The sequence below is a fragment of the Haemaphysalis longicornis genome, unplaced genomic scaffold (assembly GCF_048455015.1).
Source record: "Haemaphysalis longicornis isolate Haplotype H1 unplaced genomic scaffold, Haemaphysalis longicornis Haplotype H1 scaffold_5, whole genome shotgun sequence".
Classification (NCBI taxonomy): Eukaryota; Metazoa; Arthropoda; class Arachnida; order Ixodida; family Ixodidae; genus Haemaphysalis; species Haemaphysalis longicornis.
The window spans coordinates 90,600,869-90,628,034 of NW_027526385.1; the positions used below are offsets into that span (position 1 = coordinate 90,600,869).

The 27,166-nt window shown below is 48.1% G+C and overlaps 1 protein-coding gene across 2 annotated transcripts in view; it reads left to right on the forward strand.

The window, feature by feature from the left end:
* Positions 1 to 3,330: 3,330 nt before the first annotated feature.
* The window catches only part of LOC144138567 (multidrug resistance protein mrp-7-like), a 108,342-nt gene continuing 84,506 nt past the window's right edge, over positions 3,331 to 27,166 (forward strand). For both annotated transcript variants that reach the window (XM_077670914.1, XM_077670915.1), the window contains exons 1-2: positions 3,331 to 3,582; positions 20,494 to 20,652. In XM_077670914.1, the coding sequence (XP_077527040.1) occupies positions 3,565 to 3,582; positions 20,494 to 20,652 (177 nt within the window). In that variant the 5' untranslated portion in view covers positions 3,331 to 3,564. The remainder of the gene's footprint in view (positions 3,583 to 20,493; positions 20,653 to 27,166) is intronic.

Sequence of the window (27,166 nt, forward strand, 5' to 3'; positions counted from 1 at the left end):
AGGCTCTACGCATCACCACCCCATTGCCGGGGGTCCGTAGCAAAAGTCCACTCCACCCCAGGCCATATACCAGGAGGTGGTCGCCCTGCTGCAGGACGACGCTGCCGGACTTTTTCAGGTGTACACGGATAGCTTCGTGCAACAGTCGACGCGCAGAGATGGCGCCGCCTGCACGGTCCTGGAACTTGGCACCAACCAGGTGTGCCGCCTGCCCTTCCCGGCCTCATCCACCTACGCAGAGCTGGCTGGACTCCACTTGGCCGCGGAACTTTTTCTACAGCACCGGATGCAGGTTCGAGGGGCCATCATCCTGACTGACTCCCGGTCTGCCCTCCTCCGTCTGCGAGCTGCCGACAAGCCGAGCTGCTCCAACGCCTACGTAGAGTGGTCGCTGGCGGCCAAGCTTCATGCGGTAGAGGCGGAGGAGTGTCCACTGCTACTTCACTGGCTGACATCGCACGTGGACATCATGTGATAGTTGAGATAAAAAGCTGGTAAAGATAATTTTCCGCGTATCTGCTAACGTCGCTGCAAATATCGCCGCCTCTGCCACGTAAATGCCTTTTCTCTTTCCCGTCCACCACTCACGCTGTTCCCCTCCCGTCTCTCTCTGGAAACGCAGTGTACCTTTGTTCAAGTCTGTCTATTTGGGTCCGTTCTACTCGCGCACCATCTACTGGAACCTGTTGTTTCTGTTGTACATCTTGGAATGCCGCCTCGAGGGGGCGCCGCGCGCGCTAATTTGTATTTTTGGGTCAAAACATTTTCGTCCAGGCGCATTTTTTTTGGTATAGCAAAAATGAGGCGGCGATGAATTTTGAATTTGAACAACAACGCATGCGAATTTCACCTATGTATTGATGTTTCGCCTCAAATATGCCTAACATTCTCTCTTTGGTGAGCAATGTTGACAATAATTACCGTTGCCAAGTGATTTATTATTTTGGAAACGTTTTTCCAATAGAAACGCCTCGTTCAAGGATTCTTTAAACTTCTTGCCGCGCGGCATAATCGAGGGACACTACTACAGAAACACAGGAATACAGATAGGTATAGATTCTCGCTTTTGAGTAGCCCAAAAAATCCTCAACAATAGAACTGGCATGAGATTTTCTTTAAAAAAAGAAGACTACAGTGACGAAGCGCGAGCGCTTACCTCTACAGCACCTGTGAATTATTTGTGATCGTACGACACTGCCCCTACAGATGTTGCGCAAGCAGAAAAAAAGTTTCCCCGCATTTCCCCGAGGGAAAGAATGTGAAAGTGCGAATGCGGGAGTTGAATTTGCGCGGTTCGGTAATGTTCGCGGAAGAGAGATCACACACACACACACAACTACAAAGAAAGAAAGATGCATTTATTCACAGACACCTATTTGTGTGGTCGTTGTACTTGATTGCTAGAGCGGATCTCAGCTTTGAAATTTCGTGTCAATACTCCTTTAAGCGGGTGCATTAGCCCTTCTCACGCCCGATTCCTGGCCAATCCCCCACGTGGGTATGTGCCATGTCAGCGGCCAGGTAGCGCGCGCCCATCTCCCCCCGTTGCCAAGGAAGACGAGGAGATTCCTGGCCAATCCCCCACGTGGGTATGTGCCATATCAGCGGCCAGGCAGCGCGCGCCATCTCCCCCCGTTGCCAAGGAAGACGAGGAGCGCGCGCATCCGCAGCTGTTGCTATGTGGACGGACGGCGGTCAACGGAATTCAGGGTCGCTTATAAAGTGCATTCGCACTTAAAATCTACAATGCAAATGAAACACGCCCCAACATCATCCCCCCCCCAAAAAAAAAACAGTTTGGCGCCACCCGCAATAATGGCATTTTCAGTCAGAAATTCAACACTACTGCTTCTGTATTTGCTACACCATAAGGGGAACCTAAATGTCGTTAACTTTCTGTTTAAAATCTGTTTAAAATGTTTAAATGTCTAATGTTGGTCAGCTGAATTTCGGAGTTACGGCTGGAGCTAGCATCGTACTTATCTTTCTCCTCTAAAATGCCTCAATCTTTTTGAAATACAAACTCGTGAGACATGCATTTCTGTGTGAACAGTACAATTTATTTGCCATGGAACACTCCCTCTCAGTTTCCGACAGAAACCTAATTATCGTAGCCGTGAGGCAATGCCAATGGCAAGGCTGGTCATGCCAATTCTGAACTAGACACTACCAACTATTCCTTCAGATTCGCACTGCCCCTTATAGAATGACGGCGGCAGATTCCCCTCTAAGTACGGTGTATAAAGTCTGTAATTATGAGGTAGTGTACGATTCCGGTCAGTCGGCAGAGCAAGGTCGTGATAAGTTAGTGAAATAACCAACAATCGGTGACAGTTTTCTGAATATAAACTAGGGCTGAGATATAGCGAAACTCTATCTTTTAACACGAAAGTGTTTTATTCTGGGGTTTTGTTCTGGGGTGACGTCACTCAAACATTTGAGTGACGTCATATCCGTCACGAAAGTGTGGCTAGTAAAAAGAAGCAAGCGGCCTGTAAAGGGGCACATCTGCCAATAGGTTATTCTTGAGGGGAAGCAACCTTTAGAAGCAAAGTGTACGTTATACTTAGGGTTGTTTGTTTTCGGGTTTTATATTTTAACACGAAAGTGTTTTATGCAAGGATACACCAAGATTTCACTGCCGTCATATCGGTGACGAAAATGACGCTAGTACACCTTTGCCGAAACTACCCCCCAGCAGGACGATGCCCGCCAATCACACCCACAAGACAATCGACAACCCTCAAATCAGGCTCAGCTGCACATTTCGCTGCACATGTTCCTGTCGTGTTTTACCGATTCCTATGAGAGAGGAATCAAACACAATTTTTTTCTTTAAAGCTACCCGAACATTCTTACATCCGTATGTCAGAAAAAAAACCATATTAAGGAAAACGACATCGCACACAGTCGACATGTTTCTGTACATGTCTTGATGGTCGGTGCGACTAATCGGGGGAAGCAGAAAACCACCTCGTATTGCCTTGCATTTTTCCTTTAGTCTGATTTTTTTTATCGCCGATGTTTCTTTCAGGGGGGGCATTTCGTATTTGGGTGCCACGGTGATTGTTTTTGCCTTTTATTGTAATTGTAAGCGTAAGGTTCAACGGAAACATTTCGGAAGTCGTAAGAGCGTAAGTTTTACCATTTGGATGTTTTCGAAGTAGCAGCTGTTGATACCGGATATTTAATTGCGGCCCGTGACGCTCGGTATGCTTGAACGTTTGCAGCCTTGTTGCATTCCCTGGGGACGATAAAGTCACACCAAAAAAACTGACAAAAAAAAACTGTTTGCACCACCATATGCCAGCGTTGTAGGGGGCACGTGCTTCTGCTGTTCCTTCACGCTCATCCAGAGGTATTGCAATATATATCAGAGTCGGCCTGAGAAATGGTTCAACGAACACAGCTCCAAAAGCGTCGCATAGATCTAGGTTAAGGTTATGTTTTGTGTTACTTCTTACGAGTGTGTTTAGCAACACGTGAGGAGCTCATCAAGACTTCGTTCTTCGTTCCTATACTTTGTATCAGTTGTGCAAAGGCACGCTTCGTCACATACAAGGCATGGATTACACTTTACTGGTGAGTAGTGTTTGTGGCCCAACTCAATGCGACCCGAAAATACTTCTTCTGGATGCAGTGTTTCCAACCAAAGGGGGGGCATGAACATGTGTTCAAGTAATTTGTCGTTCTTGTAACAGTGGCGCCAAGGTCTTTCACGTATTCAGTGTTAGCAAACGTTGGAACGGTACTTTGGCCGTGTATTTTTTTTTCAATAACGTCGTATTCTGAAACATACATGCTTGTTTTAATCGCCATGCCATTCCGGATACAGCTGTACATTTATCGCAACGGTGAGCGATGCTCCAGTAACAAAAGTGGTGCTTTCTTTGGAGAAATACGGTATTTTTGTCAAATACAAACCATAACGTGGACGTTGAAGTCGTAGGTGCAATTGATCGAACTCTGGAGTGTCTTCTGGCTCATGCTGCAGTATAATACGGTACAGCGTAGTGAAGCATACTTTGACATACGTGTAATGCAGCCGTCCACAGAACAGTCAAACCCCAAACAAGAAGCTCTTCATGAAGATATTTTCATGAATCCTTCTACAGGATTCGCTATCTGTAAAATATGTCATACAGTAGTAAACTACTCCGATTTTGCATACAGTGTAACATAAATTGCTGCAACAGTTAGGCAGTCAACAATTAGGCCTGCCACATACTCCCTTTGCTCGATGAGATTCATGTTTTAGAGACTGAGAATCCTGTAGAATGATTCGCAAAGAAACTCTTCACGAACGGCTGGTCGCTCCTGGTTTTAATGTTTTGTGGACGGCTGCATTACTTGCATGTCAAAGCATGCTTAAGCTACACTGTACCGTATGATTCTGCAGCAGGAGCCAGAAGATACTGTTACGTTCGATGGATTGCACTTACGACTTCAACATATACGTTTCGGTTAGTCTTTCTACCTCGATCTTCTGGTAACCATGGCAGCTGTGGAGACCATTTCTAAAAAGTTGAGCGTTCTTTCGCACAGAGCACAGAAAACAGAGAAAGACGGGACGGTGGCAACTTTTTCGGGAAAAATATTCCTAAATGTGAAGCTTATGGAAGGGGTGAATTGCCTCCGTCCAAAAGAACCCTCTGGAGTTACGCAGACCTCCGTCGATTATATTGCGGTGTCGCCGCTGTCGTTTTAAGCTTTTGGCAATTACGACATTTTAAACAGTCACTGCTAAGACACTTCTGAAATCAAAGACGGAAACGTCCGTTTTCACAGCGTTAACTTCGCACTCAACTCTCTCACAGCGAAGTTGGAAAGAATTTCTATTTATACGCGAAGTATTCGGTTTGTTAAGCACAGTCCGTTCTAGCCCTCAATGTATAGCGTTGCTTCTTGAGGTCACTTCTTTAAAATATTTTGAGCTCGGGGGGCTGTAGCATTGCCAAAATGGCGGACTCTACGCACAGTTGAGAATTGACGCAAAGCGTAGCTTTGAAAACATCTGTTCGCCTTTACTAGCAACCCCGTGTTGTTCGCTAGCAGCTTCTATTAGTAGTGCTCACGGAGCTCGTCGTCGTTCATGGCCGCCACGTGTCGTTGCCTTGCCTCACAATATTTCAACACGCACTAGCGGTCTGCACCGCGTTCCGCTGTGTAGAGAAACCGATCCCGTTCTGTGAGACAGTTCTGCCGGGCATGCGTTCCCTCGACGCTGAGTGAATGCTTTGAATTGTATTCGATTGGAAAAACGTTTATTGAGCTTCAGATAAATGTTTGGCGCGTGTTTGTGTGCTTTTGCTGCATACCTGGCTAGCATGCTGTTCAACCGCCAGAGCAGTCCTCTCTCATCTTTTGTTCAATTCAGCATGGCTCATCTCCCTCCACTGCTAAAGGATATTCCCGGTGTACGGCACGCTGTGTACGCCGACGATGCAGCATCGGTCGTAGATGAATACGCCCGCCGCTGAGGCCTAGAATGTTTCCCTACAAAATCGGAGTACGTCCATCTTAGACCCAAACCAAACGAGACGACTCAAATAGCCCTTTCCTTGCGCACCGAGCCAATCCCGGAACGCGAAGAAATCCTCGTCTTGGGGCTCCTCATACACAAGACAAAGAAAGTACGTACAACCCTGCGCTAGTTACGTATGGTCGGGGATCAAGTGGGCTGCATGGTCCGTCGGGTGTTGAACAAACGGGGTTCTCAGGAGCCGCGATGCTTCGCGCCTCGCCAACGCTTTCGTGGCTAGTCGGATCCTCTATTCGACACCGTACCTACATTTGCGCGCATGTGATGTGCACACGCTTGAAGGCATTCTCCGCAAAATATACAAGCGCGCCCTAGACCTCCCGATCTCGACGTCTAACCAGCGCCTTGCAGATTTGGGCATGATCAACACATACGGGGATCTCATAAAGGCCCATCTTCATAACCAGTATCTGCGGCTTACCACTTCGCACGCTGGAAGATGCATCTTACAACGTCTCTATAACTCCTACACCTGCCAGGCAGAAATGCGGACCATGATCGCATAGGACTGGCGTGGTGCGCTGGATATCCAGCCTCTGCCCCAAAACATGGCTAAGGGGATTCACGAAGGCAGGTGAACTGCACGGGTTGCAGCCTTTCAAGGGCAGTATGGGCCCCGTCTTGGAGTATTCTACACGGGCGCGTCTGGCCCTCACCAGGGGGGTGGTACACGGTATCCCTAGTCCGTCCAGACGTGCCTGTTCAAGGGCTCACTTTTCTAGCCCCGGACATTGCTCACGCGGAGGAAGTGGCCATAGCTTCCTCCGAGTTACGGACCCCGCATTTACGCATTTAGGATCATTATTACCGATTCGCGGAGTGCGTACCAAAATCTTACGAAAGGCCGAATCACCATTTGCTCTGCTCAAATCCTCAAGGGCGGTTAATATATGGGCCGCCCAAATGCACGTTTCATCATCTGGACTCCAGCTCACGCAGGACTAGGTGGTAATGAGGCTGCCGATGGCTGAGCCCGCGCGCTTAATTTCCAGGGCCCTCCTCGCCCTCCATCGCCCGAGGATCCAGAACCTAATCCGGTCACCTCATTTCGCAACATGCACAATTCAAACAGGCTCCGATTTGCGCCTTCGGGGCCGGGCCTGACTAATCCTGACGAGCGCTGGCTCTTACGCTTATACACTAACACTGTATTGTGCCCGGCGATGCTCAAAGCGGTACTGATACAAAATTTTCAAGGCAAGATAACTTCGGAGACAGATTGGTGTGAACACACATACGTCATCTGCAAAATATCAACGGCGAATACAGCCTAGCACATATTTAAAATCAAATTTAAAGTGTGCGAAACGCAACCAAGCAGGCAGCAGAGGACATCGCACACTCGATATCCCCTGGATATTTTGTGTTTGCAGCTTCCGCACTGCCAGTGTTTTAGATGCGGAGCGTTTTATGCTCGGGGGTATGTCCTGCGGCGTCGGCGGTGGTCCGACGTCCGCACACCACCTGCGCATGCGCCACCGTCGTCATCTTCCCATAGGGGAACCGCTGAAGACGAAGATGGAGAAGAAGACAATCTTATGCTATGGGGTACGTCCCGCGGCCTCGGCGGTGGTCCGGCGTCCGCACACCATCTGCGCATGCGCCACCATCGTCATCTTCCCATAGGGGAACCGCTGAAGACGAAGGAGAAGAAGACAAAGCTGGGAAGAGGAAGGCGTGTACGCTGCTGTCGCCCCATCCGCAGCACTTCTGATGATAATTTTGGCAGGATGCCCCTAAGGATTGGCCTAAGGATTGGCCGCATGCTTCGCTTGACTCCGGTTGTGCTTGCGCTTGACTCCGTGATTCTTCAGATGAAGTAGGATGGAAGCAACAGCCCCGTCAGTGAGTGTGCTGGCGCAATTAACTGAGAGCATCAGCGCAAACACTAACAGACCGTTAGATACAACTTCAATCTCGTCTCACTCGCGTATATACGCATGCAATAAGGAAAATTACACCAATCTCCCCGAAGGGAACCATGAGTAGGATATATGAGCATTACGGGGTTCACTACATTTCCACCAAATTTGGCTAACCAACATCACAGAAACGCAAACGGAACCCCCATGACGCTCCGCATCCTACTCATGGTTCCTTCCGGGGAGGTGGGTGTAATTTTCATCGGCTCGCCGCTCCAACCGGAGGACGGAGCTTCTGCTCTCGAGAACGAACGACCCGATCGTTGGCGGTGGAGGCGCTGTGATTTTTTCGGCCCATCGGGCAGCTGGCCGCGACCAAAGCTCTACAGCGATTCCATGCACTCTATTTTTGTTACTTTTTATTTATATTGGATGCGAAAACGTGCCGGAGACACGTAAAGCCCACTGAACGAGCCGCACAATCGCGGTGAAGGCGGCGGCCACGGCCGCAAAGTTGCGCAGGCAGGCGCAGGTAGCTCGAGTGATAGCTTGTCATCACCGCACGAAATTGGACCCAAGTCCCAACCATGGCAGCTTATATAAAAAAGGAATTAATGATGCGATGGCGGGTTGCATTTAAAATTATCATCGCCACCGCTTACCAGAGCGGCAACCGAATATCCGCCGCAGTACTAAGCCGAACACATCTGTAGGCTGACCTGTAGGCAGACCGGCCGGCTGCTGCCAGCGCGCGTCTTGCCACCCACTGTCTCGAGCGTCGCGCGTCGTTCTCTAACCTCGGCAGGATTTGCACTCGCAGCGGCTGCGTCACGCCCACGGTGGCTTTTTAATTATTCGGCGCACGAGATCAGTACGTGGGGGAATTCGCAAAAGCTGCCGCCGACGCGGATTAGACAGTGCTACGGCAGCTCTGCTCTGTGATATCCCTCCGACGGTCACGTGGTCAGCTTTGGTAACACAAAATCCATCGTTTTACGGCACCCGCTGAAATCGAAACTGTGACTGGCCGCATGAAAAATGGCTTTAATTAAAACACCGTCGCGCGCTGAAGCAAATGAGGATTCTACAGGGGATAAGTAGGTTAATAGCTACTCATCGCAACAACAACAACAAAAAAAATAAGATGCAAAATTTTTGTGTCAATGCTCCTTTAAGCATTTCGATCGGGCCTTCTCCGGGGAATGCCCACACTGGGATCCCCTGTTCGCGGATAGTTTCCACATGGTGTGGGCTTGCCCTTATAACCCGGCGGTCCCCCCAATCATGTCCCTTTACCCGTGAGAGCTCGGAGGATGCCCTGCTCGGCTGCTTGTCTTTGGAAGGCCAAAGAGCCCTTGTCGCCAGGGCACTCGCCGCCGCGGAAGCCACAGGGGTCCTGGACTAGGGACTCCTTTTAGAGTTTGTACAGGGTCGGCCCTTAAGGCCGCCCCTATCTTTCACTTGTACATAGTCGCAATAAAGGTTTTTCACCGCCAGCAAGCGCACAGCACGCGCTGCACGTGCCGCAGAGTTGGTGCCCTACGCACAAAATCTAAAATAGCTCAGTAGATGCGAAGAGGATGGCATCATCTAACAATGTTGAAATGCATTTGTTGATTTATTGTTTGCTAATGGTATCCCCTTTGTAACGGGTAATGACGTGTTATCTTACCGAAGCAACTAAGATATCTCTGTTTTATACTCTTCGTTTTACGATACATCCACACTCCCAGATATTTATATTCCTTGACTCTGGGTAATTTGTCATGCTGGATCGACACTGCGTCAGCGCTTGCATCATTGAAAACAATTATCCCAATTTTTCAGTGATAAAATTTAACCCGAGAGCTGTGGCTTCCTGTCCACTAATATTTACTAGCCGTTGCATATCGCTGTCTTTATCAGCTAAAAGAACAATGTCTTCTGCGTATAACATTCCCCGAATACACTGTTGCACCACTTCGCCTTGCCATATAGGCATTAGGTGGGACCATAATTGACGTTTTACCAGTTTCTATTTTAACCGTACTATGTAAAGCATTAACAGTATTCGGCATTTCTGAAAAAGCATCCCAGATTCAGTCATCGATGGGTGTTGATGTGGTGTGCACATTTGTGCCCTTTCCATGTCAGGTGAAATATATTATGTTTATAGACTGCTCTAAGAAACTGTATTAACTCGTCACCTAAGCCTTGGAGTTTCAGCATCCTCCTCAGCAGTTGCCTCGGTAGTCCTATGCACTTTTAATGTCAAGGAACGTATTTTAATATAGTCTGTTCGGAGCTTCCACAATTTCAATGCGCTGTGTTATCACGAACAAATAATCATGCAAGTACGTATACTGTCTAAATTCATTCTGCAGTTCCTAAAGGATTTCATTTTCTTCTATACACATTTCAATTTCGGATTTGAACGCCTGAAATGCTGATATATACACCAGTGACGTCACTGTTAGGGGTCTATATGAATCAATGCTGGCCTTGTTTCCTTTGCCTTTATATGTTAAGCTCCTACTACTTTCTAACCAATCCTCCGGTATTTGCGTGGTTTGTAGCAAATTATCTATTGCCCTCTTTAGTGACGCCTTATTTTTGTTGCCATCTGGTTTATCAGCTGCATTGTTATTCCGTCCGGGACCACTGATGTGTGGGAGTAAGCCTGTTGCTGTGATGTTTTCCAACCAAGGTTGCTGAAATTTATTTCCCTTCCTGCAGTCTTTGTGGCACTGTTATTATTGGTCTACGCTTTAATTACTCAATATCACTAGATAGATGCTCTAATCACAAGATAAATTTGCGCATACACCAGCCCTCCTTTCAATGCTATCCTAACCATTATTCACAATTTTTTATGGCTATCGTTTTCTCATACCCAGCTTTCTCGCTCAAAATTACAACCTCTCGGGAACCTACAAAAACCACTTTAGGAAAATCATATTTGGCATAAAGCTAGAAGTCAACGTGAAGATTAAAACGCTAAAAGAAGATTTCAGGTTTCTGAATATTTTTTTGTGTAATTTGCTGTCAAATCTAACTCCCCATGCATTTCTATGGGATAGTTCCCATGGCTCAGGAACCCAGTCACGCAACGTGCGCGACTTGAAACTGTGCACAAAGCAAGTATTCACCCCAAATATTAGCTGTGCAAAAACGTTTCCTTTCGCTAAAAAATTGCAGAGTAATCACTGTTGAAAGGACTGCCATGAGCGGGAAAGCTGCACATGGGTATAGATTTCACATCCCGAAGCTTCACCCGAAGCTTCGAGTTAAAAATAGAGTGGATGGATTCATCATTGCACCCCATGTGCGCTGTGCCTGAGACTACCGAGCACTTGTGTATCGGCCCGCGATTTTCCGCTGCGAGAGGAACGGCGGCTAGGTGTCTGTCTTGTGTACGACATGGAGCAAGGCTTCAGTTGTGTCATTTTCTTGCACTCTTCCTTACAGACAAAAATTTTGCTGCGTTTTTGGGGGGATTCTGGACAAGTAAAAATTTTGTAATTCCTAAAAAAACAATTCTCTCTCCCTCTCTCCTATTTTACGTGGTTACAAAACTTCTTGGGTGCGCTTTTGTCTTTTTTCCGAATTTTTGCCCTCTCCTCATCATTCTTATTAGCATCATCAGCTTGGCTACGCCCACCGCAGGGCAAAGGCCTCTCCAATGAATCTACAATTACCCCGGTCCTGTGCTAACTGCGGCGAATTTATCCCTGCCAACTTATGGATCTCATATGCCCACCTAACTTTCTGCCGCCCCCTTCCACGCTTTCCTTCTCTAGGGATTCACTCCTTGGCACTTAATGACCAGCTGGTATCTTTCCTTCTCATTAAACGTCCTGCCGACGCTCATGTCTTCCTAATTTTTACTAATTTCAACTAATAAGTCGGTAAAACATGTTTGTTCCCTGACCCACTCTGCCTTCTTCCTGTCCCTCAACGTTAAACCTGTCATCTTCCGATCTATTTCTCGCTGTGTCGCCCTAATTTAATTTGAACCTTTTAGTGATATTCAAAGCTTCTGTCCCGTAATTCAGTACAGGTAAGATGCAGCTGTTTTACAATTTCGTCTTGAGGGACAACGACAGGCTGCTGCCAATCACTATCTGAGTATGCTTGCAGAATGCACTCCACATCATTTTTATCTTCCTAATTATCTCTGCCTAATGGTTGCCTAACGGAAGTATAATATGGAGAGGATCGAATACGCTGTAAAGAACGGAGGTAGCCTGAAAGCAGTGAAGAGACGTCTTGGCGTGGGAAAAAATCAGATGTATGCACTTAAGGATAAGCAAGGCAATGTCATCACAAATAGGGATAAAATGGTCACAGTGGCCGAGGAGTTCTATAGGGATCTGTGCAGTAGCCGGGACATACAGGATAATGCCGCACGAGACAGTAGTTCAGAGGAGATAGACATCCCACCAGTAACGACCGAAGAAGTAAGGAATGCTTTGAAAGAAATATAAGGGGGCAAAGCACCTGGTGAGGATCAGATAACAGCAGACCTCTTGAAGGATGGCGTAGAAATTGGACTTGAAAAACTGGCAAACCTGTATACGCAATGCCTAATGACCGCAATGGTACCGGAATCGTGGAAGAACGCCAACATCATCCTAATCCATAAGAAAGGCGACATGAAGGACTTGAAAAACTACAGGCCGATCAGCTTACTGTCAGTGGTCTACAAGGTATTTACCAAGGTAATCGCTAACCGAATCTCTGCATCCTTAGATTTCAGTCAACCTAAAGAACAAGCAGGGTTCCGTAAAGGTTATTCAACAATGGACCATATTCACACGATGAATCAGGTGATATAAAAGTGCGCTGAGTATACTGAACCCGTATATATAGCCTTCATAGATTATGAGAAAGCATTTGACTCGGTCGAAACCCTAGCAGTCATTCAGGCATTACGGAACCAGGGGGTAGATGAGCATTATGTAAGAATACTGGAGGATATCTATAATGGGTCTACAGCTACCATCATCCTCCATAGGGAGAGCAGTAAAATACCTATAAGGAAGGGTGTCAGACAAGGAGACACAATCTCTCCAGTGTTATTCACAGCATGCTTACAAGAAGTATTCAGAACGTTGGATTGGGAACAGGTGGGAGTAAGGGTTAATGGAGAATACCTCAGTAACCTCAGATTTGCTGATGACGTTGCCTTGCTAAGTAACTCGGGGGACGAATTGCAAAGCATGCTTTCCGCACTGGGTGAACAGAGTAGAACCGTGGGCTTGAAAATTAATATGCAGAAATGCAGAATCAATAACCTCGGGACAGCACAGCAGTTTGAGATAGATGGCGAAGCAGTGGAAGTGGTAAGCGAATATATATACTTAGGCCAAGTTGTGACCCCAGATCCCAACCATGAGGCGGAGATAATTAGAAGGATCAGAATGGGGTGGGGTGCATATGGCAGACATTCTCAGATAATGAATAGCAGCCTACCATTGTCGCTGAAGAAGAAAGTGTATGACAGCTGCATCTTACCGGTACTCACCTACGGGGCAGAAACTTGGAGGCTCACTAAGAGGGTTCAACTTAAATTGAGAGCGACACAGCGGGCAATGGAACGGAAAATGATAGGTGTAACGTTAAGGGACAAGAAGAGAGCGGAGTGGGTCAGGGAGCAAACTGGTGTTAAAGACATATTAGTAGAAATTAAGAAGAAGAAATGGACGTGGGCCGGGCATGTAATGCGAGGGTAAGATAACCGCTGGTCATTAAGGGCAACAGAGTGGATCCCTAGAGAAGGCAAGCGTTGCAGGAGGAGGCAGAAAGTTAGATGGGTAGATGATATCAAGAAGTTTGCGGGGATAAATTGGTCACAGTTGGCACAGGACCGAGGTAATTGGAGAATAATGGGAGAGGTCTTTGCCCTGCAGTGGGCGTAGATAGGCTGGTGATGATGATGATGATGATGATGAATGGTTGCGATCCGAGGTCACTACTTAGCCTAAGTAGATATACTCGCTTGCCATTTCTATGGCCTCGTCACCTATCTAAAACTGCTCCCCTCTCCCGAGGCTGTTGAATATTACTAGAGTTGTCTGCAGATTAATTTTCAGGACTACGATTCTACCCTGCTTGTCCCTAAGGCTATCACGCTTTGCAGTTCTTCCCCCGAGTAGTGTCAGGGAACGTCAACAGCAAATCTGAGGTTACTTGGTTATTCTCTGTTCCCAGTCCCAATCTCTGGGCCACTTGTTCCCAATCCGACGTTCTGAACACCTCTTGTAAGCAAGCTGTGAATAACATTAGAGATATTGTGTCTCCTTGTCTGACGCCCTTCCTTATAGGTATTTTACTGCTCCCCTTTTCGACAACTACGGTAGCTGTGAACCCATTGTAGATTTACTCAAGTTTTTTTATATAATCCTCACCTACGCCCTGATTCTGAAATGGCTGCATGACTGCTTACCATCATTGATTTACTTCAGAAGCTCCGCTAGTTCAATTCTGTAAGGTGAAGTGGTGGCTGTCATGCTTTGCTGTTTCCTAGTTAAATTTTTCGTGTCCTGGAAAAGTTTCCCATTATCCCGCATAGCGACCGTACCGCAAACTTTTATTGCACACTCCGCTATAATGCAATTCTGCCACCAATTAGCAGCTTTTCGCATAATCTTCGGTTTCACCAGTTTCTGCACTTCTAGTTCTTTCTTCTGGTAGCTATTCCATTTTGCCTTCACTCCCTCCGGCTCCATACCTTCGTTTTGCTTTTTATGTTCTCTCGATGGCTTTTGCGCTGGTAAATAGCCTCCTTAATTTCCTGATTCATCCAGCTTCTCTTCTTTCTCTTCTCTTTTCAAGGGTTTTGTTTTCTGGCTTCCTCCATTTTAAACTTTGTTAACCTGATCATGTCGCCCTAATCCCAATGTTTTCTGGGTACTTATTGATTTCATCGTCCATGATATCCCCAATAATCTTTACCTGTTCATTGTTTAGATTAGTTCCTCCTGATGTACCGATTTTTAAGTTTGTCCGGGTTGCGCCTCCAAAGCGCAAGGTAAGACGCTTATAGTCACTTTCTAATATGTCGGATCCGTTTTCATCTATACTCGTTTCCCGCAACATTTCGTATGGTGTCTTGGAGACTACACTATAGTTTATGCTGGACGGTCTCTTACAGGATTCCCACGTTATTTGTACGTCAGACTTATTTTTTGTGTTTACAATTGCTACCCGGTTTTCCGGATAAAGATCTATCACTAAAGAACCATTCTGTTCGGTGTGTTCATCCGAATGTTCTATGTGGGCATTTCTATCTCTATTTAAGAATATTTCACCTGAGCCTTTGAACTCGTTGATATCTCTTCTTAAACAGTTTACCGTTTCCTAATTTTTCTCCCTAGCTCCGCTGCCGGTCAACAGATACACAACTCCTAACCATGCAATAAAGACGGTAGTCTTTCTTGGGCTACTTAAACAAGAAAATTTTGGTCTGTGTCTATGTCTGCCTGTCTGTGTGTGACTCGATGAAGCCACCCGGCCAAGCTGAAATAGAAACTGCGCAATAGTATTATATACCCACATCCAAAGCTAAACGTGTAACTCCAGTGTTAGTGTATATACTTCTCATCATTGTTGAACAAGAACACGACGTAACGCATAAGGCCGAAAAACAATTGGCGGTGAGATTTTTGAGTGGCGCCCCCTGGATCTGACGTCAGCTTAGGGACCCGCTCCGCTGTCGTCTGCTACATTCGCCCCGCTGCTACACCCGCGCCGCGGTCGTCCGGTTCTGACTGGCTGCAGTGCCTTTGCTAGAAATCTCCCGGTTTGATGCTTTGGTGCTTTAAAAAGCGTGTTTTCAATCAGATTCTTAGGGCTCTGAATAATTTCAAGCTTTGTCCCGCACAATTTTACAACACACAAGGAGAGAGTAAACGGCTTTCAGAGAGCATCGCTCAGACAATCGTGTGTAACTCGCCCTCGTCCTATCTAGCGTATTTGCGAGTTTCAGCGCTCAGAGCTCCTCGATAAGTATGCGTAGGCTTCCCTTAACTATTTCTGAGAGGCTCTTATGATGACTCAACAGTCTAATGCTACGCAGAAAGCAACGGGTCGCACAGCAGGAAATAAAACGGGTGTTTTCTCTTTCTATCGTTGTTGTTAGATGAACGTTTTTTTTTTCTGTACCCACCGCATTCATTTTTCTGCACCATCGTAAACGTCCTAGGAGGTTTGGGGATGTTTGCGAGGCTCACAAAGTTCAGGTGAATATTCAATGCAATAAGATCTGTGCTACGGCGCAGATAACGTTGTCCACAGTACTCGAAAGCGGCGTTTGTGCACCTAATTTCTATCGAACCATCGATATCGTAACGAACTCAATCTCAACCCGAAATGTTATGACATGACTACGGTGGTGAAAACTTGATACACTTGCTAACTAACGCAATAAATAGTAAACATGCCAATTTTCAGTATAACACAATTCGAAACCAATGAATATGTGCAGACAGCTCTTTATTGTTTTCCAACCCCTTCAGTCGCAAAGAACAAATCCTGGCCTACTCGGGATGACGTTCGGTGAATTGAAGAATGAATCTTACTCTCTCGTCTTGGAGTGAGGAGCCTGCCCACCAACCAGCTCGATTTTACTTTTAAATGTTTCTCCTCCTCCTGGGTCTAGCCCTCTTGAGTGCAGTTTTACTATAACGCCTATGTGATTATTGGGATGATATGGCTGTGGCAAATGCACCGAAATATCCCTCCAAATTTGAACAAACATAGTCTTACTGTATGTTTGCCTTACAGGTTACTCGTTTTGCTCAATAAGCCTGCATACTGGTTAAAAGCCTGGTATTAAACCAGCAGGCGCCTGTACACACAGCAGGTTATTTGGAAATCAACCTGCTATATTTGTGCCCCGTAGTGCATGTCGGCACACTTTCATGCCGTGACAACGTAAAGTGACTTGATACAATAGCTTCGAGTGTTAGGCAAGGTCGCCAAATCTGTTTTACCTTACATACGATTAGCTGGAATCGTAATGCCTTCTGCCAAAGCCGACAGCCCCGAAAGCCTGGAATTTGTTTTCGTCTTCCATTTTCGCTTTTGTCGGTTGTCAGCCTGCGGCTGTTACCTTTGTTCGAAAGACTGCTGAGCACAGAGGCTGACGCCTAGCTCCGACTCTTCGCGCTCCGCACAGGACCAGCTTCGCAGCAATGCATGGGCGACGCCGGCAATGTTTTTTTTCCGGAGCGGTATCAAAAACTATACTTAAAATCACGCCTTGAGCTAGTTTACGCTATTTGAAGTCTTTTTTTTACGAAAAAAAAAGTTGCGCGTTCGCGAGATCTGCTGCGGACAAGCACAAAATCTCAACCGGGCGCAAAGAAAGAGCATAGAGAGCGAGCCCGAGTGAAGCAGACGACAAATGCGAGAATCCCTAAGCCGACGTCACAGAGGCGCGCTCCGCAGCGCCGCCCGTGGTCGCGCTCACCGCCAATAGATGAGTGATAATTTCAGTGGTCCTTTATTAAAAAACATTACGGATGCGTGCTTGTTGCGATATCAAATTAAATACCACATCAACTGTACGCGCTCCGTTGTACGCGCTCCGTGGCGGCATTTAAAACCAAACGGTAGCAGCAACGAAAGGTTCCACTGGGTCTGTTTCACGTGCCGGTTGGAACGCTCGTGGAGCAGGGCAACGTGGTCCATAAGCGTTGCTGTAGGGTGCATCGATTCACGTGCGCCTCGGCCGTGACGCAGCAGTGGCATCGCGGCACCCGACTTGGGGCAGTGGAACGCGGGAAATTTAAATTGACTTGAAGAAACCTCTGGCGTGTTATCTCGGGAGGAACAAGAAGGGATAAGAACAGCAAGAGAGGTTAGCGGGAAAAAAAAAGGGAGGCATTTACTTGCCAGTGGCACCAGTCGGCTACCGTTTTTTGTCGACATTTTCAACGAAAGGAGCAGATACGCGGCCATTTTTTACCCGCTATCGTGCCTTTAACCCGTAATGCTTGTTAGAGCTTTCATTCACTTTCTGCCAGTCGGTCCCTTGTTTAATAACAAGACAACGCCTCCCCCTATCTTCATTCCTGCGGTCCTGCTGCATCCTTCCCAGGCGTAATTGTCTATCACAGGTGGGGCTTCTAGGTCTCGGAGAAGTTTCTCGACTGACGTGGATACGTGTATTTTTTCCCGTTCCCGTTTGTTTTGACTTTCAACCCATGTATAAAGTTTTCTGTTGCACTGCATATTTAAGTAGCCAATATTATAATTATTGCATTTGCTCTTGCTTTCCGCTTTCCCTTTACGGGGCTCATTTTTGATCACTTACTTAATTCTTCGCTCTATTGTTTCCACTTGAACCTCCTTTGTCTACGTTCCCTGCTACGTCTAAGGTTCTTCGGTTAGCTCTAATCCTGGGTGCCACCAATTGTTGAGTGCGCATACGTACCTCGCTTCCCATTTGTCGCCTAGTTTGCCTTCCTTTGCGTTTTTTGGGCCCTCTGAGAAAATGACCGCTCTGCCACCTAAGCGCCACCCTACCTTGTTTTCTACCCTGGGGCTGGAGTTAATCCCGTCTCACTGAAGAGCTTGCCTGTGTCCAATGCTGCCCGTTATCCTGTTTACGCTCACCCCTTCAAGCCCAAGTTCCCTGCCGCATCGCTCGATATTCCTGTTAGCAGCCAGTACGGCCCGTTCGGTGTGCACACCCAAAGCGGGACTACAGGGATGCGAGAAAGTGACCGCCACCTTGTGGTGTTGTTGAAAACCCCGCATGTGCGAGTTCGAGTACAGCGGCAGCCGGAAAGTCGCAAGAAGAGGCAAAGAAAGTTTCTATTTAAAGACGCTTCTGCCATGAGTGTCCATTAAAGGGAGGTGTACACACGCAAAAAAGTTTCCTAATGGCTACTGCCATTGAAATAATTTATGAATGTCCACACTGTTTGCAGTGAGAAAAACCTTGGCTGATTTTACAGCAGATAAAGACATCATGTAATTCAGCAAGATTCTTTAAAATAAAAATGCACCTGAACTTCCCTTTTATAGACCAGGTTTAACCCATCGCATGTGGGCTAAAAACTTTGCAAAGATGGTGCTCTGAAAACGATACGACCTACAGCGGAAGTTGTCCACGAGAATCTTTACGATTAGAATATTCTCACTGAACCAAATTTTACATGATACGCCTTGAATTTCTAGTATTAAACCAAAGAAATATGCAGCTTCAGACGTAAGCTATATTAAACGAGTATCTACTTACGGAAGTTCGCCTTCTAAGCCATCTCCCTTAACTATCAGCTAGATGCTGGTCAAATTCTAATCTATATCCCACGACTATCGACGTGATGTTATTCACATGTTAATCTATCTCCAACGACTATCTGCGTGATGCTCCTCGCATTGTGCTGCTCGGAATCGATCTGAGGTTCTTCGAATTCTGAGCTACATCCCATGTTTATTGACGTGGTGCTATTCGCATTTTTCTGATTCGGCGACAGATTCCTGTTGGTACCAGCTGCAGCTCTGTTCGAGAACCTCCCACTTTCGTCTCTTTTCTGAAAATCCCGGTGTAACCGCAGCCCACCTATAATATATCCGAAGCTCCCGCAGTAATAAGTTTTCCAAACGTGCGCAAAACTAGAGAAAAAAATTAGGCCCACCTCCCCTCGCGGGAACCCTGGTGTGATGCGACGCTGAGGGGGGTTCAACCCCCCTCAGCGTCGACCGAAAGGACGCTGGAGAGCGGCACACCGGGCATATGCGCAGCGCGCCAGAAGGAGAGGAGACCGCGGAGAGAGTGCCGCGGCTATGACGCAACACAATCCAACACAATCCACTTTAATCCAGTCCAATCCAAATCCAATTCAATCCAATCCAATCCAAGCCAAGTCAAGCCAAACCAAGCCAATCCAATCCAATCCAATCCAATCGAATCCAATCCAATGCCCCTCGCGAGAGAGTATTCGCTATCGGAGAGGAGAGGGGGAGAGTGCTGCGGACAACGGACGCACGCGGACAACAACGGACGCACGCCGGAAGGACAGGGCCGCCGGCAAGAGATGCTCTGAGCGTCGCATCTAAAACGCCCCTCGGACGCGACCCACGAGACCGTAACATCCATGGCTATATGAAAGAACACATTCCGACAGTTTGTGTCACCAAGAACCCATAAAAACCGCCTTGTTGATGGTTATCAACGCACACAGAAAAAAAAAACGGAACGCAACCAGTCCCGCTCTGCCCGCATGAGCCACGCAGATAGCGTCTAAATCAGTTCACCCCCTTCAACATCTCCACTCACTGCTCCACAATGCAATTCTGCTTATCCTTTTGGGCACAGCATCGAGGCAGAGCTCACGATGTGCCATTCAGGCTAGACAGGCAAGGGTCACATGTTTCCTTACTTTGTGCGGTGACCGATAAATTGACCGGTGACCGGTTTTGTGCGCGTCCGCGTGTCTACATCCTTTTTCTGCTGGAACGATGCATGTTAAGGATCATGAAACTAAGCACGTACAGCTCATATTTTATAGGCTCTGTTTATCAACAAGAGGAACACTAATTTGGGAGTCCAGCAGCTGACCAAGGCAAAACAGAATGTTTCACTTTTCTGAACCCCTGCGGGTTTCTTGTTCACAATGAAGCGGGCAAAAGCCCGCCGTCAAATTATATGCACAAGATACGGTCCAATAACCTCTAGTGTATTGCAGGCAAGTTGCCATAAGTCCAGGTGGTAGTATGTGGTGTGGCTTGACTTATCAGTGACTTGAGCAAAAGTCAAGCAGCCAAATTTCTTTCTTTTGCTATGATAGCATCGTTGTCTCAACTGATGCGCTGATTGTGCTGGCAGGCGAGCTGTGCTAGCGCATTCGTTGTTCTATTTTCATTGGCTAAAACACGTTGATGCACATTTATTTCTTCGTGAAAATTTCCCCCTGAGCGTCTTCAGCTAAATGGGTAAACATAACAACCGCATCTCCTGAAAACCTCTTCTATTCGGTTGTCTTGTAGAAGGGCGGTACAATTGCACAAATTATGGAAGCTTTTTGTTACGGCAAAGGGAAGAAATTGACAACTCAGTAAAATTTGACTGATTTCGCACCTTTATTTTAACCGCAGGACACTTCCCGACTCGAAAGCCAGGCTTCTTGCCTCCTCAAATGGACATTCATTGGAGCGTCACTACTGTCAGCAATCGAGCTCACTCAGACAGTTCAAAGGCAGAGCTCTTCTCGAAGACGGACTGTCTGTGTCACCCTGTGCGACATCGTCTATATTGTAAGTATCGCGCGGAAACACTCCACGGCTTCTCAGTTCATGCTGAGGAAACGTGGGCAACCAAAATGCTGAACAATACGTCCTCGTTCTCCTCCTGTGGATGTAATGAAACTACGAATGCATACAGCAGGTGTTTGCTTGGGATCAAACCCTCATAAAGTTACTTATAAAACGTACGAACGCTTGCATGCTTGTTTTTTCCCATGTGAAATTGCGTTAACACGTGCGCATATGAACAATCTTCATGTGTGTTCGAAAAGTTTCGTTGTAGCTATCTGCTTCAATATATTTTTGCTGTCACGAACAGAACGAAAAATTCTTCGACGGTCGCACTAACTGCTTTGAACTAAGAAAATTTTCCGTCCTTTCATAGAAGCCAGCAAATATACACAATAAGACGAACAAAGGTGTAGGTGCATCTAAAACACACTGCGTTTTTCATAAGGAAAGGTTAAAGATCTGTCAGCTCGGTAAACAATAGCTTCCATTGTGTTATTACTCTATATCAAAAACAAGGTCATGATGATCAAAACGACGAGAACAATCAATCGTTAGCAGCGCGCTTGTTGTAACAATATTTTGCTTCGGGCGTGTCGAGGTTTCGCCTGCCAGGACGCCATGGCGACCGGGGGGCGGTGTAGGAGTGGCCCCGGGAGACCAGGAGTGCTCCTGGGAGACCAGGGAGACCAGGAGTGGAAGGGAGACCAGAGGCTTCCACTCCTGGGAGACCAGGAGTGGAAGCCTCTGAGTTGTCACTCACAGGCTTCCGGGCCGGCCTTGTCCCGCGGGGGGAAGGTCGAGGCACCGAAATTCTTAGAAACAGCCTCGCTCGGGGTTCCCACCGCTCATGGGCTTGTTGTGTTTGTTTTGTTCTAAGGGGGTGGGGAAGACGCGACGGGCTGGGGGCGCCGGAGCGAGGAGTTCAGAGCCGGACGCCGACGAGTGAGGTGTTCCGGCGTTTTTGAGTTAGAAAAAACCCGGCGTGCGGCCGAAAGCGTTTGCAAGTGAAGTGTGCAACCTTGGCGGTGTGTCCTAGAGGAAGCCAGCGTGCGGTGAATAAACAGCGAAACAGCCTTCCGTCCTGCAAGGAGTCCCAGTGTCCCCTCACGGGTTGTCATGAACCCGAGCAAAACGTGACTGGCGCAGCCTCGACATAAGTTCGACGGAGGGACATCTGGGACACGCAGCGACTGCGGGACGACGACCACGAACGACGTCGCAGCAGACGGTGGAGGTGGACCCCAGTCGTGAACGAGAAGGCAAGTGGTGAAGAATCAGAGCTCGCGGTGTTTTGAGCAGGCTCAGAAGTTTTCCCGCAAGGGGAGGAAGAAAATGTTGATGCAAAAGACGAATCTGGAAGAAGAGGAGTAGCCGAATTTCGAAAGAAATCTAAGAAGAGGAGGAAATGTTGGAGAAGGGGATCGCCGATGCCGCATGAAGCTTTGAAAAGTGAGGAGTAGCCGAATTTCGAAAGAAATCTAAGAAGAGGAGGAAATGTTGGAGAAGGGGATCGCCGATGCCGCATGAAGCTTTGAAAAGTGAGCGCGGAAGATGTGTATTGGCGTCCACCGGGAAGAAACGAAGACGGAGCGCTGACGAGGGTGGACGGGAACGTGGGAGGACGTTGGAGACATTGCCAGTGTAGGCTGACTTAAAGTTGGTGTTGCGAGAGGTGCGTGTGAACTAAACAAGGTTGGAGTTGGTGTTGGGAGGGGTACGTGTGAACTAAACAAGGTACCGCATTGTGTTGCGAACGGTTGAACACTTGGAGGAGCAATATGTGTGCTACAAGTGTATAGTAGGAATTCCTCACTGTGTCCTTTGCTACGGGAGCTGTCGACAACAAATGGGTGAGTGAACGACGACTTTGCTTTGCCCATTGCCCTGTATGCTTACGAGGTCGAAAACACAGTGCTTGCGCGAATCTAAAATTCTCGACATGAGTACACCCCCTGCGAGCACCACTCCGTTAGGAGCAGATGCGGGGACGATCAGCGAAGGTGTGACGGCAGGAAAGTCAGATGCAAAAATGCTGCTCGAAATCGAGCAAACGAAACTGGAGCGGGCCAAGGTGGAGCTGGAGATGCTCAAATTACGATCTCAGGGCGTGGCGCTGGACTCCGACAGGGAGACCCATTCTGGTGTCGCGGGCGTCTCCAAATTGTTAAGCAATGTCTTGCCACACATGGCCAAGGATGAAGGGTTGGTACCGGGATGGTTCGACGCAGTTGAAATGCTGTTCAGCTCGCTCAAGGTTCCCGACGAGGTCAGGTCGGTAACACTGATGCCGTACTTGACTGATCGAGTCAGGGCGTTGATAATGGCAAGCGGCATGAAGGAGATGTTGCCTTATAATCAGTTAAAGTCATTGGTGCTAAGGGAACTGCGTTTGTGCCCCGCCGAGTATAGAAAGATGTTTGAGACAGCAAAAAAGGGCTGTAACGAGTCTTGGCGTCGGTTTGGACGGCGGCTCCACAACTACTTTTCCTATGATATTAATAGTAGAGGTATCCAGAAGTTTGACGATCTGAAGGAGCTGGTTGTGGCCGACAAATTGAAAGCTGCACTCCCCCAAGACGCTCAGCGGCAGGTTGCTCTTCAAGAGAGCAAAGAATGGTGGCGTCTCGAGGATCTTGCACAGGTCGCGGAGGCAGTAGAAGGAAGTCGACGGGAGCCACGTACAACGTTTCTGCCGCCGAATTGTAATGCTCCGAAGGGATGGCGAGGAACAGGACAGGGACCTGGCGGCACAACACAAAGCAGTGTTGAAGCAGGTGATGGAAAGTATTGTGCCCCTGACAGTAAACTCCCACCCCGCGAGGTGGACACCACTTCGCGTGAGTGTTTTGTTTGCGGACGAGTGGGTCACCTCGCCCGAGACTGCATGGGTCCCGATGGTGTCCATGCGGACGATAAGGCCCGAGACCCACGCCAATGCTTTCGCTGCGGCCGACGCGGTCACCTGATAAGAGAGTGCCCTCACACAGATCCAAAAATGGCCTTTAGAGTAGTAGAGAGCTCGGTCCCCCCGGTAGACCTCGCGACGCGCGTTGATAACCTTAAGTCTAAGGTGCGGCGGGCGGCTCCAGCCCCAACTGGAGATGTGTGGCTAACATCAGAAAGGTCACACATTTGGGCCCTCTTAGACTCAGGCGTGGACATAACGGTGGTCAGGAGATGCTTGCTTCCGATGCAACGCATCGAGCCCCGGGGGAAAGTGATCCTAAAGGGAGCTTTTGGGCACAGCATCGAGGCAGAGCTCGCGTATGTGCCATTCAGGCTAGACAGGCAAGGGTCACATGTTTCCTTACTTTGTGCGGTGACCGATAAATTGACCGGTGAGGTGGAGTGCTTGCTAACATTCAGTGACCACGACCTGCTGGTTAAGCAGAGGGAGAAGGAAGCTGAGGAAGAACGGCGGCTCGTTACTGAGAAGCCCATGATGAGTGTAGCAGCGTTGAAGCCAGCGATGAGTGTAGCAGCGGTGGTTGAGGAAGAGAGTGATGGCGAGGAAGAAACAAATGGAGGTGATACTCGCATAAGCTTTCGAACAGAGCAGTTGGGAGATGAGAGTCTGGCGGTCTCCTGGCAGCACGCGAAAACGGGGTGTAATGGAATGAAGAGTAGAGATGGCCTGTTGTTCCACAGCGACAAAATTAATGGGAAAATGGTCACCCAGTTGGTACTGCTGAGGGAAAGAAGGGGCACCGTTGTGCAGGTGGCACATGACAGAGAGGTTGGCGGCCACTTGGGAACAAAGAAGACACGACAGCGCATTAAGAACTCATTTTATTGGCCGGGGATGGATGCGGTCATCCGAAAATACTGTAGAGAGTGCGACAGGTGTCAAAGAAATGCGATCCCAAGGAAATTGGACCGCGTGCCGATAAAACCCCTGACAAGGCCGGCGGAGCCTTTCCAAGTCGTCGTCATGGATTGCGTTGGCCCAATAGAACCCCCATCGTCAAGAGGGCACAAATACGCTCTTTGCTTGATGGATGTGTGCACTAGGTGGCCAGAGGTGGTGTGCCTTAGGTCTCTAACAGCAAAATCTGTGTGTGATGCCCTCGTAGAAATATTTTCTAGGGTGGGTGTTCCAGAGACAATTTCGTCTGACCAGGGCACGAACTTTACGGCCATGTTAACTCAGGAACTTGTCTCTCGGCTGGGCGCGTCGCCCAGGTTCTCTACTTCAGGTCATCCAGAGAGCAACGGACTCGTGGAAAGATGGAACGGCACCTTTAAACAAATGTTGAGACACGTAATAGGCGAACACAAGCGGGGCTGGGATAAGATGGTGCCGTGTCTTCTTTGGGCTTATCGCGAGGTGCCTAACGAGACAACGGGAGTGGCACCTTTCGAACTGTTGTACGGACGCCAACCCACGAGGCCGCTGGCCATACTGGAGAAGAGTTGGATGGGAGAGTGGTCGCTTCCCATTGCGCTTAACCGGCCAGCGGAGAATTACCTGCTCGAACTGCGCAAACGCCTGGCTGCAGTGGAGGAGATAGCAAAAGGAGCATCCGAGGCAAACCAACGGGCGTATGCCACTCTGTACAACTTGAGAGCGAGGCCAAAAGCTTCCGCTGTGGTGACCTTGTGCTAATGCGGAATGAGGACCGAGCTAAGGGCCAATACCCATGGAAAGGACCACTCAAAATACTAGAGAGGAAACGAAAAGATAGCTACGTGGTTGAGATGGAAGATGGATCAAAAAGGTGGCTCCACGCCAACAGCCTGAAACCGTACGTCGTAGGCGTGAACCTTGTTGGTGTCGTTTTCGATGACAAAGAGTTTGGGGACGTAGAGGAGATGCCTGACATGGGCGCTGCCACCAGCAGGGAAATAAAGGATGTTTCTGGGGTTCACGAATGTGTCCAGCAGTTCAGAGAGGTTTTTTCGCAGAGGCCGGGATTGAGCAAAGTTGGAAGGCATAAGATCAGAGTGGTTCCGGGAAGTCGGCCAGCACCTCGGTACCAGTACGGGGTTCCTATGAAAATGGGAGCTGAGGTAGAGAGGCAGATACGGGAGTTGTTGTGTCAGGGCCCGATTTACCCTGTAGAATCACCGTGTGCCCATCCAGTGGTGTGTGTAGTTAAGAGCGATGGAAGCATCAGTCTTTGTGTTGATTACAGGTTTCTCAACTCCGTAACAGAGGTAGACGCGTTCCCAATGAATAAAATCCATGATCTGCTCGCAACCGTGGCCAAGGCTGAGTGTATAACGGTTTTGGACCTTACTCGAGGCTACTGGCAAATACCGCTGGATGAAGAGAGCCAGAGATTGACTGCTTTTGTAACCGACAATGGACAATACGCATGGAGAGTCATGCCTTATGGATTGAGGAACTCAGCCACGACCTTCCAAAGGACCATGAACGAGGTTTTGTATGAGCACCGCGAGTACGCATGCGCGTATATTGACGACATTGCCGTGTTCTCTCGGAATCTGGCCGAGCATAAGCGACACTTAACGTTGGTGCTCGAAACACTGCGCTCTGTTGGGCTGACGGTGAACCCCACAAAGTGTCGTTTTGCCGAACCTAGTATAAAGTACTTGGGGCATGTCGTGGGCTCAGGGCGGCACTTTCCTGACCCTGAGAGAATAAGCGCGATCGAAGGAATGAAACGGCCACAAAGTCCGAACTGAAAAGTGTGTTGGGTGTGCTCAACTACTACCGAAACTACGTGCAGGACTACGCCAAGACTATGTTACCTCTGACTAGCCTAACGAAAGGGAGCCATGGGGAAAGGCCACTGCAATGGGGGGAAGACCAGGAGAGAGCATTTCTAGAGATGAAGCGGGCGCTCAAGACAGCTGCAGTTCTCTATGCTCCAGATTTTTCACGGTCTTTCATTTTGTCGACCGATGCATCGCAGGAAGCGGTGAGGGCCTGTCTGGCTCAGGAGATGGACGGAACTGAACACCCTCTGGCATTTCTCAGTAAAAAGCTTACTGAATCTCAGAGTAGGTGGTCCACCATTGAGGAAGAGGCTTTCGCTGTGATTTGGGCGCTTGACCAAATGAGCACATGGGTCTTTGGAGCGCAGGTAATTGTGAGAACGGACCACAACCCACTTCAGTATGTTGCAACGGCTGCCTCGAGCAGCGCACGGCTAACGAGATGGGCTTTGTCCCTGCAAAAATACAATATTACCGTGCAGCATGTGAAGGGGGCCCAAAACACACTTGCCGACGCTTTATCCCGCATAGCGACCTGAGTGCGCGGGGCAATGGGCCGCTCCAACGGAGCAGCGCCGTTCACTTGCTCTGTATAGTATTTTTGTTCTTCGCGTTATTTGTTGTGTTGTGCATGTATGTAACCCTTTTTTTTCGTCGGCCAGTGCTTTGGAAGTTTTTGGGTGCTATGATTACTAGGGTCATTTGTTTTCAATGTGCATTTTTTTCTTTTCAAGTGTTGTAACTGTGTACGCGTCTTACCTCAAGAAACTCAAGAAAAGGAAAGGGGAGTGATTCCAAAAAAAAGGAGAGAAAGGAAGAAAGGGGAAGGTGT